Source organism: Dermacentor variabilis, chromosome 3 (assembly GCF_050947875.1).
Source record: "Dermacentor variabilis isolate Ectoservices chromosome 3, ASM5094787v1, whole genome shotgun sequence".
NCBI classification, from domain to species: domain Eukaryota; kingdom Metazoa; phylum Arthropoda; class Arachnida; order Ixodida; family Ixodidae; genus Dermacentor; species Dermacentor variabilis.
Genome location: NC_134570.1, coordinates 43,045,984 through 43,062,119, shown reverse-complemented (window position 1 = coordinate 43,062,119; position 16,136 = coordinate 43,045,984). Strand labels below are relative to the sequence as shown.

General features: G+C 43.1%; 4 protein-coding genes across 4 annotated transcripts in view; 2 read left to right on the top strand and 2 right to left on the bottom strand.

The window, feature by feature from the left end:
• Positions 1-8,713, top strand: part of LOC142575460 (uncharacterized) — a 38,648-nt gene extending 29,935 nt beyond the window's left edge. The window contains exons 16-17 of the mRNA XM_075684842.1: positions 2,601-2,751; positions 4,088-8,713. Of these exons, the coding sequence (XP_075540957.1) occupies positions 2,601-2,751; positions 4,088-4,213 (277 nt within the window). The 3' untranslated portion in view covers positions 4,214-8,713. The remainder of the gene's footprint in view (positions 1-2,600; positions 2,752-4,087) is intronic.
• A 1,651-nt stretch (positions 8,714-10,364) lies between these two features.
• Positions 10,365-14,078, bottom strand: LOC142575461 (DALR anticodon-binding domain-containing protein 3). Its single transcript, XM_075684843.1, has 2 exons — positions 12,836-14,078; positions 10,365-11,947 (listed from the first exon to the last, which is right to left on the bottom strand). The coding sequence occupies exons 1-2, from the start codon at positions 14,076-14,078 to the stop codon at positions 11,592-11,594; spliced, it is 1,599 nt and encodes a 532-aa protein (XP_075540958.1). The 3' UTR covers positions 10,365-11,591.
• Positions 14,079-14,100: 22 nt separating this feature from the next.
• LOC142575464 (protein PBDC1) lies at positions 14,101-14,779 on the bottom strand. Its single transcript, XM_075684847.1, has one exon. It carries the CDS (start codon positions 14,605-14,607, stop codon positions 14,101-14,103), a length of 507 nt encoding a protein of 168 aa, XP_075540962.1. The 5' UTR covers positions 14,608-14,779.
• A 234-nt stretch (positions 14,780-15,013) lies between these two features.
• Positions 15,014-15,908, top strand: LOC142575459 (U6 snRNA-associated Sm-like protein LSm5). The gene is made up of 5 exons (XM_075684841.1): positions 15,014-15,178; positions 15,280-15,375; positions 15,482-15,509; positions 15,601-15,673; positions 15,770-15,908. Exons 1-5 carry the CDS (start codon positions 15,136-15,138, stop codon positions 15,800-15,802), a joined length of 273 nt encoding a protein of 90 aa, XP_075540956.1. The 5' UTR covers positions 15,014-15,135; the 3' UTR covers positions 15,803-15,908.
• Positions 15,909-16,136: the final 228 nt, after the last annotated feature.

Here is a 16,136-nt window from a genome sequence, read left to right as displayed (position 1 = left end):
TTGTCTTAAGTGACGGACACATTTAATAACAGAGGTGATACGTAAATGTGTGTGCATACCTACCGTATTTACTCGCATAACGATCGCACTTTTTTGTCAAAAAAATTGGCGCAAATTATTCAGGGGTGCGATTATTACGCCGGTTAAACTTCCCATGAAAAGAAACATTTTCTTTTTTCATCCCGCATTTGCTGCGAAATGACAAGCAGGCGGCTGCCGCTGTCAGTGCGGGACACCAAAACAAAAATGGCAGTCGGGGGAGCAAGCTGAACGCGCCGAACGCGATTATTTTTCTTCTCGTGAGTACATTATGCTCATTGAAACAGTTCCTTCCGTATCAGTAATGAATACTATCATTAATATCGTCAAGTTTGCAACAATAACATAGCCATGTCCTCTTTGAGGGGACAGAAACAGAGCAGCCAGTGACAGAAACACATGGCGGGCATGCTGTGGAAACTGCGGCATTCGTCTTCACTGATACCCTAATACGGCATGTTTCCGCTAAGGGTGGGCGAATATCTTAGCTGCGTTACAAGCGTCGGCGTATGAATAGGGTACACATTTAACGTATCAGTGGTAACGTGGCCACTATCGTTTCCGCTCGCGATTTTTTGCATGCCCACGAGTGCTGACGAGAAGAATTGAAACGCGCCCTTTATGTTGTTGTTGTTGACCAAAACCATTGTGAAGCCTACAAATAATCAAGCCGAGGCAAGTTTGGTTGTAGCTTTCTTTTCTTGGAAGTGCGGAAAGTGATGAAAGGAATGAAATGGGGCATCTGGTTAAGAATGTTGGGTGCATGCAGACTGCTTGGTATGTCCTCCAAGAGTCGTTCGCGTAGCATTCAACAGATGGTAAGTGCAATCATCATTAGCTAGACTTGGCACACGACATGTCGCTGTGACAAGTTCAGGGTGCGATCATTACAAGGGAAAGAAAAAAAATCATTACGCGATCATTATGCGAGTAAATTATATCGTCACCCCACTCCACCAAATCGCAGGGCACTGAATAAAGTTATTTGAATGAATGAATGACCATAGACCAGCGCAATAAATGTGTTCGTACCTTTGTTCAAAATTCAATGTCACCTCTGTGTTGTGCGCTAAACAGCTTCGCTGGTCATCTCTCTTCACAAAATAGAATGGCTCGTGCTTTTTTTTTTCACTGCCTGCATTCACGAACAAATGATAGTGCATTATATGCAAAAGATAGAAATAGGTGTGCATTATGTAATTCACTGTAACATTAACTTCATATAGTCGCGTTGTAGTGACAATAAACACTCCAAAAACCGTGAATCGGGAAACTAACTCTCTATTGGGCAAACCTGTGCCGAGAAGAAAACATGTTACACTCAAAGCACAACGGTAGCGGTGAGCACAGTTGGCAGTCGGTGAAAATCTGATCTGCCGTTCAGATGCGCAGGATATTTATACATGACTCATTGAACCTTCCAGCTCAATCTCTGGTGCTCACGTAAGTTTTAGAATGTACAACGCTAACCGCATTGCACATGCAATCTGATTACAAAAGGCTTGGCAAAAACATAGACAACAGCTAAAACCAGCGATGACTTTTGAGAAACTTCCTATGCAGAGAGGTGCGTCTTGCACCTAGCAATAGCTTTCAACATTTGTTAGCTGGTGAAATGCGGTCACAAGATAGAGCTGAACTAGTACGCATATCAATATGCTAGTGACAATACATGAACAAGTTATTACGTGGAAGAAGTTGCAAATCCGAACATAATCGGCACAAAACGAACGCAGTGACACATTTGTATGAGCACACCATTTTCGCACTCACAATCAAAACATAATGGAACCCTAAAGATACATTAGCTCCACAGGTTATAACTTTAGCATTAACATATGAAGAAATTGCTCTGTAAGAGATATTGTAGACCAAGAACTTCACCATGAAGCAGGTGAAGTGGCAAATTTATATGACCACATTAGCTTCCGCAGAACTTACGCTAAGTGTTGTAGAGCCCTACTCACAGCACGGCTGGCGCTGTCACACCTGTCATGAAGACGTTGTTGGCCTCATAGAAAGTGCACAAAGCAGAAAGCGCCGGTGCAGTCAGGCAGCCCGAAGGCAGTGTTTGGCTGGAATCGCCTTGGGACCATGGCTTCCGGACGCTGGAAATAGGAAATGGGTACTTAATTTCTTTTACTAAAGAGGCATAGGTTTGTTCTGACGCTATGCTATGTATATATTTGTTCTGCAACTACTTTCCTTACTGTTTCTTTTCCACTTTATATTTTGAATTGCCAGTGCAATATTATTGCAGCCTTTTGCCTAGCTGTGTGCAGCCCCGCGTTATTGTAAAATGTACTGTTGACTGCTATAAAATGAAGGCGCTCTTTTTTTAATGCAGCTTCCATGCCCATCAATTGGGTTAGAAGCTCTTGGACCTTCTTTCTTGATACAGTGTCCTCAGCGTGAAATTAATGAAATAAACATCTGCTTCACGCAGGCATCCAGCCTGCCCAAACTGTTTATATATTGGCAGCATGGTATGAGGATGACACAGAGCGAGGATTGTGCACCCAGTGAAACTGTCCCGCTGTGTGTCACTGTCCACATTTCAGCACTGAAGCAGACCAGCAGAGAGACTTTGTGCCCAACATGAAGCGAGGCACAGCACACATGTTCAGCGCAGAGGCCCTCGAGGAGTTCCTCACCCGCAACGAGCTCTCACACGTCGTCCGGGCACACGAGGTCCAGCAGGCTGGATTTCAGGTGGGGGAACTTCTCCTTTGTGCTGCAGATGTGTGCTAGAAAATAAATTGATCAAGTGAATGTGGAGCTCATTACCTCAGTCTTGCATGGCAGCAAGTTTTAATTGCTGTCCTTTTGATTAGAAGTTCAGACCATTTCTCTTCCTGTGTCAAACGAGCAAATAGGATGAACTGATCGAGTTTTGGATGTGACACTATAGTTTTTGTAGTATGAAACTGCCATTAATGCTGGTGGCCATTCTTGTGGTATAGAACATGAGGCTGGAAGGAACCTTTCCACTATATAGCATCGCCTGTTATTGTCGTTATGTTGGTCTATAAGAAAGACTTAAGCGGAACTTGTGTCGTGTTTCTGCTTACAACATTGAACTGCAGTAGCAGCACATAGTGTTGTATGTAGATTGGCTTTGGCAGACTTTAACCATGAATGGTCACACACATTGTGGGATATATTTAAAATGGGCCACTTAGAAAGTGTTGAGCAACGTTTTTGTCCACCGCACTTGTTTTCAGCTACCAACAGTAGCACTGTGATGAATATTTGGCCATGGTAGTGTGCCCAGATGCCATGTGTTATGTCTCCTCTTTTCAGATTTTATGTTTGAGAGATGTGTTTCTTTTACATTAGGTGCTTAAATGTAATGAGCACCGCAGAAAAACGTCTCCAGCTTATGTACGCTCTGTACATATTTTGTGTAATTAGCAGCCAACTCAGTTACATGTAATCAATGATTTGCTTGAAAGTATTTGACTGCTACCGCGCTGTGCCTTGCTTGGTCAAATGTCCAGCAGTCTGCACACCTAGCTTTTGGCACAGACTCCTTTTCACTGCACCTGCCTGTGGTGACAGATGCAGCTCCCGCAATTTCTCCTGAGTTCACACCTAAATCAGCACTAGTACAACAACGCAGATGTGGTAGATACACTCTAGGCCAAACTCTGCTGTGCCGAGCACCTTAAGGAGTGTTTACAAAGGCACAGGGATGCCTGTTAGTGGGCAACCCCGTGCATATGTAGCCCATTTATCACCCACCCCGCACAAAGGGAGGAAATGAAATGTAAAAAGGTGCATTGAAGTTGACCGAAGCTACATGCCTTCAGTGCTTACTACCAGACGCACTACATCTGTAATAGAAAGGTAGTTGGGGAAGCTAGTGTTTCCATTGAAAAAAAAAAGAACTTTCCAGGGCGGCCTACTTTACGAATTTTGCATGTGGTCTTCTTGTGTGCCCCTCCCTGCCCCGTTGTGCGCTTATGCCTAAGAGCGTTTCTGCAATAAAGCTAATACTGTGACATAACCGACCAGTGAAACTTTTTGTCGTGCCCTTCTGCTGCAGGTGCAGCAGAAAGGCAAGTTGCTGACCGTCTTCTCGTCGTCGCACTACTGCGGCGGGTCCAACGAGGCGGCCTGCATCTTAGCAGACCGGCAGAAATTGAGGACGATTCGACTGGACACTACCTGAGCGCCACCCGTGCACCTCTGCTCTCATAATTTGCCTCCATTCCCTTCTCTGACTGCTCGTTGTGTACGGAAGTGCAATGGACAAGTTCAGTGTACAGGGCTTGAGCCGTTATTTTCATACTACATGCACTGCGTTGCTGGCATATGCGTGTGATATTCAAACTGTATAAATGAGATAAAGCTGCTTTGCTTGTTTTTTTATATATACATCTTTTCTTGCTCAAAGCCTCTCATTTTGCATCACTTGCTAGGTTTCTTTATTTCTAATGCTCCTGGCAGAACATGTCTATGTAAGGGCACTAAAGGTGTGTGCACTTCACTACACCTCGTTTTATTTGTCTCATTTCTCTGATTTTCTGATTAGCAATACATATATAAATATATGTAGGGCATTAAGCATTGATTTACCGAACTGCTGTTAGACATGTGAATTTTCTGTCACTGGCATGTCTGCTAGCATGATACAATCAGCTGTAGGTGTGTTTTGCTTACAGGGATTCGAGGTTTGTGTAAACGTGGGTGCTTATAAACCAAATTCTTTGTTCGCGACGTGCTTAAGTTGACTTGAAGCACTTCACTACATCTTGTTTTAAGTGGCTTGTGGGTTTTGAAGCAGTAGTCGCTGGTTTGCTGACTAGTGATATAGGGTGTTAGTAAGTGCTTTAAACGCCTTGTTTTAATCAGCTTGTGGCTTTTGCAGTGTGTGGTTACTTCTTTGCTGATTAGTGATATATAGGGCATTAGGAGTTGATTGACATAACAGCTGTTGGGCATGTGAAATGTTTTTCACTATCACATCAAGCAGTGTGTTAGTTGAGTGGGAGTGTTTTGTTTACCATAGTTGGAAGTTACTGCATATGCTTATGAGCACGTAGATAATTCTTTTTCTACTGCACGCATAAGTTGGTATGAATCTGAAAAGTTCACTACAATATGGCCTTGTATTCTGACTATTGATTTATCTATGTGTAACGGGAAGCACTTCACAAATGGAGCTGGATCTTTATTGATCTGATAGTTGATGTCATCTCCCGCACAGTGCATTCAATGAAAAGAGCTGAATCTTTACTCTGTACAGATGCTTGCGGGTGAATGAGTACTTTCAAAGAAAGTCTGTCAGCCAGTGCTAAGTAGAAAGGTAGAAAGGAACTTGTGATTTATTAAAGGTCTTCACAAGCATGTGCACCTTCCGACATACATATTCAGTGACGCATCTTCATTTTTATTGGCAGAGAACTATCTGCCATTTCAGCACTCGTTTGTAAGCATCGACTTGTTGGTTTCATGTGATATCTCTTCAAACCTTTACGATTCAAAGCGTACAGATTATGAGGAGGGAACTTTATAGTATTTTAGCTGTAATTAAACGTTTGTGTAGTTCATCTGGAGAGTATGATGTTAAAATCAACGACAATGTCACGCATAGTGCACTTGCAACCACGCTTTATTCCCTACTGCCTGCCAGGATGGCTTCCCTCTCTAATGTGCCACTGTGATCTTACCTAACGCCAGCCTGTTTGGTGTGAAAACTACAGCACTATCTATAGACTGTCCACATAACTGCTGTTCACTGGCGCTGCTTCACTCTCATAACATTTCACAAAATTAACATAGAACACTAATAAATGGTCTATACCATCAAGCTAACTTCTGTATTTTACACAGCTTTGGCAAGATACTACCTTTCTAAAAAAAGTTAAAAAAAATCTCAGTCTGTCTGGAATCTACCGGCACTAAAAGGGCTAACTTAAAACTCTTATCCTTGCAATCAGTTTTCAATGAATGGCGAGCTCATTTTCTGATACTGTTTAAGCCCAAATTCATTCCACCATTTATCTCCTCTCCATTTTCACCACCAGAAAAGTTACCCTTTGCGGTGTGGTAAAACATATGCTAGCTGCAGTTTTGCAGTGAAACTATATGGTGTTTCATGGCATGTTACAGTGATGGCTAAGTACATTTTTTACACTTATGATAGCACAGATATTTGTTGGTTTGGTGTCGTTACACTTATGATAGCACAGAAATTTGCAAGTTTAATGTTCTTATAAAAGTTACTCTTATAAAAAAAAGCAGCACTTGTTACTGGTTCTTGTTACTCTGTGTATTGCATATAATGCGACTGCTTACATGTTGTGTCATACAGAACATAATGCCGATAATCCCAGCCCAGGGAGCCTCATCTGATATGTGGAAATTAATCATGAAACAGGCTTAGCCGGGTGCCAGCTCAGATTGGCCTGTTCAAGTACATGTAAAGTGGAGATATAGCTTATGTTATCCCATATATGAACTGATTTGAATGACATTTGTTTCGTTTGGAAAAGAAACCTACTCTAATTGCTGTCGAGAGCAGATTTTTAATTTAGACCTGACATTTAATTTAGGGTGTTAAAAAAAGAGAGAGAACTACAGTACCAGGCTACTACTTTAAATCACTGCTACAAAAACACACTACTGCATACCTGTGAACTGCATCATGTTAAGAGCAAATCGAATATGTTTCTAGTTTGCATGCAAATATGAAATGTGCTTCAGAGAAAAGAAAGAAGAGTTTTCATTAGTGTTCCTATGCTTTACAGAATACATGTTTTAACAAGTAAGTGAATCATCCACATTTGGTCGCTGCATACTCCAGTAGAATTATTACTGTGCACTTGCCAAACTTAACAATTACATGCCAAAGTAGCCTACACGGTATATTAGGTGCCAGCTGACATACTTGGCGCGGGAACTACCAGTGAGCTCTCCTTATATGAATGGAGAGCTTCACACATTGTGCTCATTTGTTTGTGACCATTACTTAAGAATCATAATTGGTGCTTTCATTGCAGCTTTGCATCAACTGATCAAGCCAAGTGAAATGTGGTCAGCTTAGTAGTTAAACTTGTCTATAAAAGCAGTTCATAAAAGTACATTGCTGTTACGATTTGTCAAATTTACATGGCAAAGCTGTTAAGGAGTCTTCGACAACAGTTTCTGTGTGGTGATAGCGTGCGATGGCTTGCTCAGTATCAAATGTCAAATCAAATAGCCAACAACGAAACCTGCATTAGAGTATCGAATTTACGCTTTGAAACATTATCAATCATGAAATAAAAGTTACCTCGTCTATACCTCATTCGAATACACAAAAAGATTTTCACATGCTTCTTTAGCTAATAATTTGCTACTTTTGTTTCTTATGTCACATTTCAATGGCTCCGTATTGGAGGTCAGCTTGAAGTTACAGATGCAGCCGTGAAAGCCGACGGTGTGTAGCAATGCATGGACAGCCTGTAGCGGCCGTATGACCTGGTATTTTTGGTGATGAATCATCACCAAGAACAGCCAGCAAACAGACTTCTAGTGCTACCGACAGTGTGCGAGAACTTGCTTACACACCTTTACTGTCTTTGATGTAATTGTTGCTCAGATTGGCATAGATCTGCAGAACCGTTTTTTTAGATATACCAATATGGAAAGGAACACTTAAAAGGCCAACTGCAACAAAATTTTGGACAGCATAAAAAGCCTAGTCTAATATCATGTTGTAGAGGTGCCTCTGTGCAAAACATGAAGTTTGAAATACGAGCAGAAGTGTCATGAAACTGAACAACAGAAACAAGAAAAGATCGCCATTACTGCTCACCAGAAGCGGCGCATGACCTAGCACGCGTTTCCTCAGCATGACCTCCAACATTGCGACGGCTCAGCCCTGTAATCCAGAGACCACGCTGCCATGTAGCGTCGAAACTGTGGCTGCCGCAGGTTGTGGCGATGAGCCCTCTTGCTGTTGAGGTTCTTGGAACTACCGCGTGCTCCCATTGGTCTCTCTGGTTCTTCATGCATGGCAAAACAACTCCCTCCAAGCGCCCGCGGTGCGCACTAAATAATTTTGGATGCAGCATGCTGTGACTGGCACCATAGCGACACCAACAGGTGCCCACACTGTCTGCTTAGGTGCAATTGAAAGGCTAGTGATAAGAAAGCTGTACGATGAAATGCGCTGCGGCTTTGCAAAAATTGGTTTAGCGGTACATATTACTCATTTTCTAACAAATTTAGCCAATGTGAAATTTATTTTGCAGTCAGCCTTTAATCAGTGTTCGAAATAGCATTTCGTATAAAGGTGTGAATCGGAACATATTTGCACTACTATTTCGTGCACCATTTTCGTGTTGGATGCGACCTGCCAAATGGAACATTTTTTTATCTGAGCATAGGGACAAGAAAATTATCTGGCTGTAAATGAAAGTCTGGTGTTACCTTTCGTATTGGTGGTTCTTTTGCATAAAATGACAAAATGGGGGGTGGGGGGGGGGATATGTCTGTGTAGTACTGTCGAGCAGATATACTGCTGCTTTTGAGTTCATGTGCCCAATTTTAATGTTAAGCAAACTTATTCAATGAACAGCCTTTCCTGCTGAGTAATACTCGGCGTGCCTGTCCCGGTGTACAGTTTGAACTGAATTTTCTAATATGTTGCCTTAACAAGAGAAAATAAAGGATTTGAAATGTGGCCCACCGTAGTGCATTTCTACGCGATGTGAATGGCAGGCTTTCAAGAAGCAGTTCTCCTACATCTAAAGATCATTTTCTTTGAGCAGCCTAGATGCAAGAATGATGTTGCCATATCAAAGTGCAAGGTGCAGGACCTAGCAGATTAGAAAATACAAATGTGGGAGTGCTTAACAGACCTTGAAGATAATCGAAACTGCCTTGCGATTGATTTCTGTGAATTAGGCATGAAAACTTTTGCTTTTTAAATTTGTTGCATATAGATGCTGGCGGGAATAAGTTTCAGCAACAAAATACCCTGTGAATATAGTGGCCATTGCCCGATAGTTCTGAAATGTTTTACTGTGTATATTGTCAAAAAAGTTTGTGGGGCGTGGACAGCAATGGCACCATTTCTTGGATCCCTTCACCCCATTAACTTTCTATGCCGGTAGGACAATTTAAGCAGAATTTTTCCCATTTGACATATTCACTTTATACAGGTGGCTTTCACTGTTTAGTGCCATGAAAGAATCTGCCAGTCGCCAGGGTACCCCAGTGGCAGTAGTATTCTGCTGCCGAGTGGAATGTAGGTTGCAGGTTTGATTCCCACCCAGAGTGGATGCATTTCAGCGAGCGTGGAGTGCGAAAACACTGATTTAAATTTCGGGGGTTTAACATCCAGAACCTGCACAGTGGATTACGAGGGATGCCATAGTAGACCACCTGGGGTTCTTTAATGTGTGAAGAAAGTATAAGTACTCGGGATTTTTTTTGCATCTCACACCCCATTGAAATGCAACCATCCGTGTACCATGCTTTGGGTGGACAAGAACCACAGGCAGTTAAATTAATCTGAAGCCCCACTCCCCCTCAATGCTCTCATAGCCCTTGAGTTGCTTTTGGGTGGCTAAGCCCAATTTAATTGATGCTTCTGCCATGCTCATGCAATCAAAATGCTTGTAACGTGTAATAGGCAAGTTGGCATCTTTTCCCATTGACTCATGGTCCTGTATTTCAGCTGTCAAGTGATGCCTCCATCTATATGGCGAGAGCATTGAAATGCATAAATCCATGCACTTGATCTAATTTGCACTCATCTAGCTGTGCTCACACTTTATGATTAGTCTTTTTTTTAGAGTGGGTGCTCTCAATGCCTTATGCAACACACAATAAAAAGATTATGCAGATACAATGCACATTTTGGAATTTGCGTGAAGTGATTACTGAAATGCTGTAAATTTGCTGCCTATTTCATTCCTGCATCTTTGGCGTAATGGAAACTGCCGCATGCGCATGTGTTCTCGTGCACCAGTACTATGCAATTTTACACCTCCTATAATGTTTGTATTTCTTCATTTTTTTTATTATTTTAAATGATCTTTGCCGATCCCCTGTTGTGGGTACGTGTCACAGTATGGAGATCATCATCATCAACACGCAGTGATCATCTCAAAGAGGCTAGTTGGAGTATGCACGATAGAAGTATTCATGTAATTGTGGCCTAATGGTTAGAGCATAGGGCTGCTGTACTTCCCGGGAGAACCAAGGCTTGATCCCAACATCAAGCGCATGATTAAACTTTTTTTGTAGCAGCGGCACCCAGCCAGCAGGCAGCAACAGTCGGAAAGTCCGGGAGGGTTTGGAAAGAAAGCTTCACTTTAAAGCCTGTGTTGTTATGAACCCTTTTATTGTGAACAGGTTCATTTTTTTTCAGCACCATGGAAAGAACATTACAAGATAACTTAAATAAGTATGCAAGTGTGTTTGCACGTTCTAAGTCATATTAGCAGATCGCTTAGGTTACCACAAGCTGCTCAAGATTCCACAAGCACTGCAGTGATTTAAAACTGATTTAAGCTATCCCATTGAGGACAGACACAATACCCTAACACAATACCCTAACAAAGAGCTAACAAAATTTACAAATGAACTGAATTGCACATTTCTTAACTGTTTTGAGACAACTATGTGTAGTTCTATCTGCAAAATAAGTTGCTGTTTTTAATTAAATTTCTCAGTTCGCTGCAGTGCATTTCAAGCGCACTGTCTCCAGTGCTGCTTCTGCATAATAGCTGACATAAGTCTTGCGCACTGACTGGCCACGTAACCACGGCATCCTTTCCCCCGACTGTAGCTTGCTATTGCAGAGCAACACGGAATGAAAGAAAAAGAAAATCCATGTAGTGTAGAGGTATGTTTAGAACAACACATTGCAATGTGACAAGAAATAAAAGTATACAAACAATGCGATCCAGCGAATGCTCACACTTATATGCGCGTACTTTGTACGCCTCACACTGTTGCAATGGCAAAAGGTGCCATGATCTTATTTTTTTAAATTTACGTTCACTCACCAGCCCAAGCACCGTTCACATATCAGACCCCTTTGGAGCCACTGTAGCTCAACTATCAAACTACTACCAGTAAATTGTAGAAAAAAAAAAAAACATTCACACACAAAGGAGCACGGTGTAAAAACAATAGCATTTTGTGCAACCATTTCAAAATAAACCTCAAATATCAACCCAAAACATCATCAAAGTCATATTTACGCATAATGCACACAAAAAGCCCAATTTAGAAACATATCTGTACGTCTTTTAAATTGGCCTACTTGCGTAACAAGCAAATTTCTTGCAGTCCTTGCAACCGAAACCTCGCACATGGCCCAATACGTACCAAGTAAACAGCCACACAGAAAACCAGCAGCAGCGTCATTCTGTCCTGTCCCATTAAACAACACCTCAAGCATCGGAAATGAACACACCAGCTGAAAGGAACATTCACATAAAAAACAAAACAAAAAAATACAAAAGTATTGCAATCACATTCTGTCCAGTCCGTTCAGCAAAGAAACATTCACACACCAAAGTAGCCCTACATAAGCGAATAAACAGTCACATTCTGTCCAGCCCTTTCAAGCCGAACCTGTTCAGTACACCAAGCACCGTCTTCTGAACAGCCTTGATAAGCCAGATTCGTGCAAACACAGTGGCGTTCAAGTGTGGCTCTGGATGAACGAGAACACGGATCTTGCTGTAGTAGGCACTGAACTCTGTGCAGAGTGCCTCCAGGGCTCTGAGGAGACCGTGCGTGTTGACTTCGACTTTGATGCTGCCGGATAGCACCCGGGGCATGGGTTCTTCGAGCACCTGGCAGCACAGCAACAGTCTGTGCCAGAGCAGCCATTCTGACTCTTCGGAGAGCAGGTCAAAGTCGACGTCTTCCAGACTGCACAGTGCTGGGTAAGTGCCTGGAAGTCCAAGGAAAAAAAAAAAAAAAAGCAGTGGCATTTTGATCAAAGTGCACGGTTTTTGCGGTCTTTGGCCGAGTGGACAATGTGCAAAAAAGCGTTGGCAGCCTGCGAATTTTGCAAGAGAAAGCTATCATTCACAGACTACGTATCTACCGCGAAGTGGATTAACCTAACCTGACCTAAGCTCCCTTGGAGAATGGAAATGTGTGAAAGATTGTCACATGCTTAGAATATGTACCACTCTTTTGCATCTTCCACTTCTAGGCACTATAATATGCTGATTTGGTTTTGCGACTTTCTGATTCTTGTGCACCAGTTCTCTACAATGAGCTGGAGAGTATTATTCGTGTTCAGGAGTCCATGCTCTGATAAGCAGAGAACCTTCCGAGCTCTAACAAGTGAAAAGATGAAACGAGCTTATAGGTGCTAGATGGCATTCATTTTTTTTTAGATTTTAGGGAACTTGGCAGATTTTTTTATTAGACTGACCGTGTTTAACCCTCAACAGCTGCGCTGTGGGCGACAAAGGATGCTGTTGTGGAGTTCTGCCAATTTGACTGCCTAGCATTCTTTAAGTATGCACCTAAGCTTACATAAACCAGTATAAAATTTCAAGAAACTGTCATAGTATTAATGGAATGATAGGAGGTCGTCAGCATAGACTTCCAATAAACCTTCTGACTATACGGAAAAATATAGTTGTACACAGGTAACGATCAACATAGGTTGAGTGTTGTTCGAGTAAAATATTCAACTGTAGAGGATATCTTGGCCGGGGCTCTGTATATCTTTTTCTGCTACACTGAGTTCAGCAACGCGGTGAAATTAGTTTCAGGAAGTCACATCTAAATTTGGGATAGAACGATATGCAAGATGAAGTATTACCTGCTTTCACATACGACTCGTACTTGTTTAGTATAGCAGCAATCCTAGCCAATGTGTACTGGGAAACGTAACGGCCCTTCTCTGCCTGGCTTAAGCGCTCACGCAGCTTCAACTTGACATTCTGCTTGCTTGAAAGGAACTCATAAGCGACTTCAGTTTCCACAAGCACATCAATTGCTGCCTGTAAGTTGTTGCCAGTCAGTGATGACTCATCTTCAAAACCGCATCCTCCTGCAGAGGCCAGCAGGTCTATTTGAGGACGGTGAAAGGCTCCAGTCACAAAAGTCCTCCTCTGTTGCAAGTAGTCATCAAAGGTGTGGTCGCTTAGTTCGAAAGTTCCTTCATGAATCAGATAAAGCACTGTTGGCTGGGGCCTGTTTCGCTGTTCCTGGGCAAGCATTATTGAGCACAAGAGCCCAGCTTGTTGTACCACAAAACTTTTATAGGCTGGGGCAACAACAAGGACGGTGCTAGGCTTAGCGTCACAGTGAATTTTGAGGATGCGTGCAAGTTGACGTGCAATAAAAAATGCAGGGCTTTCAATGCTCACTTTGCCAAGGTGCACGTCATAACCAGACACATCGACACCTTCACTCACAACGTAGCTCTTAAGATCAAATGTCATGTCACCCTCATCAAAAAATTTCGTGCACTTCATCAGGCAAGCCATGTCATTTCCATGTGTCCCGTATGGAGAGCCTTCATTACATGCTATTACGTTAAGGAAAGCATGATGCGCTAGTGCATGTAGTGGCTTGCTGGCATAGATAGTAACATCTACATTCTTGTCAGCATAACACCTTGAAGCATAGGCAGCTAACATTTCAGTTCGTATTCCTGTGAATGAGTCATCTGGGTGAGGGACAAATACCAGCACATTTTCGCTGCCGCCCCGCTGCTGCTGACAGTTTTCTCCTCGTGTGCCAAGCATAAAATTAAACAATGAACTGTAGGCTGCAGCGCGGTTCAGGGAAATCTCGACATACAAGGGTGACAGGAGCTGGCAACTGCAAAGAGGCACACTCCACGACGCGCTCGCAGATAAGAGTTCACGAACCAGACGCTGCAAGTGCGGCTGCAGATTTGAGTGGCCGGGTTTTCCAACGAAAATTCGATAGTCCGCCGGGCGCTTACGCTTCTTGTTGGAGGGGCAGCCGACGGCTTCAATCAGAGGAATGTCTGTCACGCGCACTCGATCACAGAAGTCCTTGAGGAACACAGCAATCGAGTGAGATATTTCCATGGCTAGGAGCGACACCAGATTATCACTCGCGGTTTCGTGGCTTTGGCGCATAATTTTTTCTTACGTCGTCGTTGCAGCCTTCCCTGTTCCGCGCTATCTCTATCGCGTAGAACTGCACCCTCGGAACGAGCGTCGTGTTTTCTTCAGCGTAATCTTTCTCGCTGTTTAGTCGAAGTAGAGTGGCGAAGTTGAAGTCTTCGACGACTTTCTCGAACTTGAGACAGAATTCCCTCCATTCCTTTTTTGACTCTTCGGTCTTGATTTCGGACTCCACGAGATGCTTGACATCCAAGTCGGGGAACCGTTCCCTGAATTCCTTGTATATTGCTTCGTCGTGAGGTGTCAGCTTGAGGATCTTTGGATCGACGGCGCTGATCAGGTTGAAGTAGACTTCCATGTGCTCGACAGCTTTTATGGCCCACAGGGATTCGACGGTGGGATCGTTGCCGAACTCGGACGCAGGCCTCGTAAGCAACTGTGCGGCTCCGAGCGCCGCTACAGGGTCCACACCATCCGCGATTTTCGCCATCGCTCACCTTGGATCTCACGGCCGAAGCGGTTCTCTTACGCGGCTCAAGTGGCTATTCATTAGGCGGTGATTCCGCAAGTAAAAAGGTTCTATACCGGCAGTAAACAATCCACATGAACAGCACGTGTGCCTGACTGCCAGTTCATGTGACCTCGCATGAAGACGAAGACAACTGAAGGCTTCTTGAACCGGCTACAAACAAGACACACGGAATCGTAAAAGTTTTACTTTCTCGTTACATTTGGCTGCATTGTTACCAAAAATGTTACAACACAAATTAAAAACGCTATTTGGATAAATTATTGTGGTATCAACTCATATTGCTCTTCAGTACTCGACAAATCAATTGACAAATCTATCGTCATCGTTTACCTGGGGGGGGGGGGGGGAAGCGGGCGTGCCAAGTCAAGCCGAGTTTGCGGCTGCAAGCCAAAACGACAAGTAAGCGTTTCGCGCGGAGTCTTTCGCTCGTTTTTGTGAGCAGTTCTGTTAAACTGTGTTGTAGTTCCAGTCGTGTAAATCGAAAAGATGACGATGTCAGCCGTAAACCCATCCAGTCTGCTGCCCTTGGGTACAGTTGTTTCTTTTGCAAGAGTCCTTTTGCGGCGCAACTTTCGCGAGCGCGTGTCGACCGTTTTCTATTTTAACTCTGTTTACTGTCATCTGTTGCAGAGCTGATCGACAAGTGCATCGGATCCAAGATTCACATTATCATGAAAAGTGACAAAGAGATAGTGGGAACGCTACTTGGCTTTGACGACTTCGTCAGTATCCTTTAAGAGTAGTTGTAACCCCTCATGTTTAACCGTGTTCATTGTGTCCAACTTCATGCCGGTTTGTCGAAATTCTCCTTCACGACGGTAACCTGCGATAGATATGGTGCTCGAAGACGTTACGGAATAGTAAGTGTAGATTCTACTACTTCGGCAAATTTGTAGTTATTTTTTTTTCGTGGGCAGCGTGTTAACGAAGTTATAATGTGTTTCTTTACAGCGAGAGTACCCCTGAAGGCAGGAGGATTACGAAACTCGACCAAATTCTTCTTAACGGTAACAACATTACGATGGTTAGTAGTGCAGCTTACTTTTTCCCATGTTGCATTTACAGATAAGTTGAAATACTTTGTTGTGATTATTACAGTGTTTATCTTTTTGCCTCCTAGATGGTTCCTGGAGGTGACATGCCAGACTCTTGAACGAAAATTCATCTGGGCCTTCTTTTCACAATATGCCTAAAGAAATCAACTTTGCACTCATTCGAAGAATGTACATATGAGAATATTAAACACGTCATCCCCTTGTTTTCAGTGTAACAATGCTGAAACTAATCTCTGTTGTGTGCGGCTTGCATTCACTGAAATAGTCTAAAACGGTACTAGTGTGCTATTAGTATATAGTGCTGTTCATGGAAGCAAGCTACACGATTTAAGCTGCTCCAGTGAAATTTTGCTACATATGTGATCCGGTAGGCTCGGTGTGCATTTGTCATAAGGCAGGTTGCGCCGTCCTCCCTCGTGGAGCATATCACTG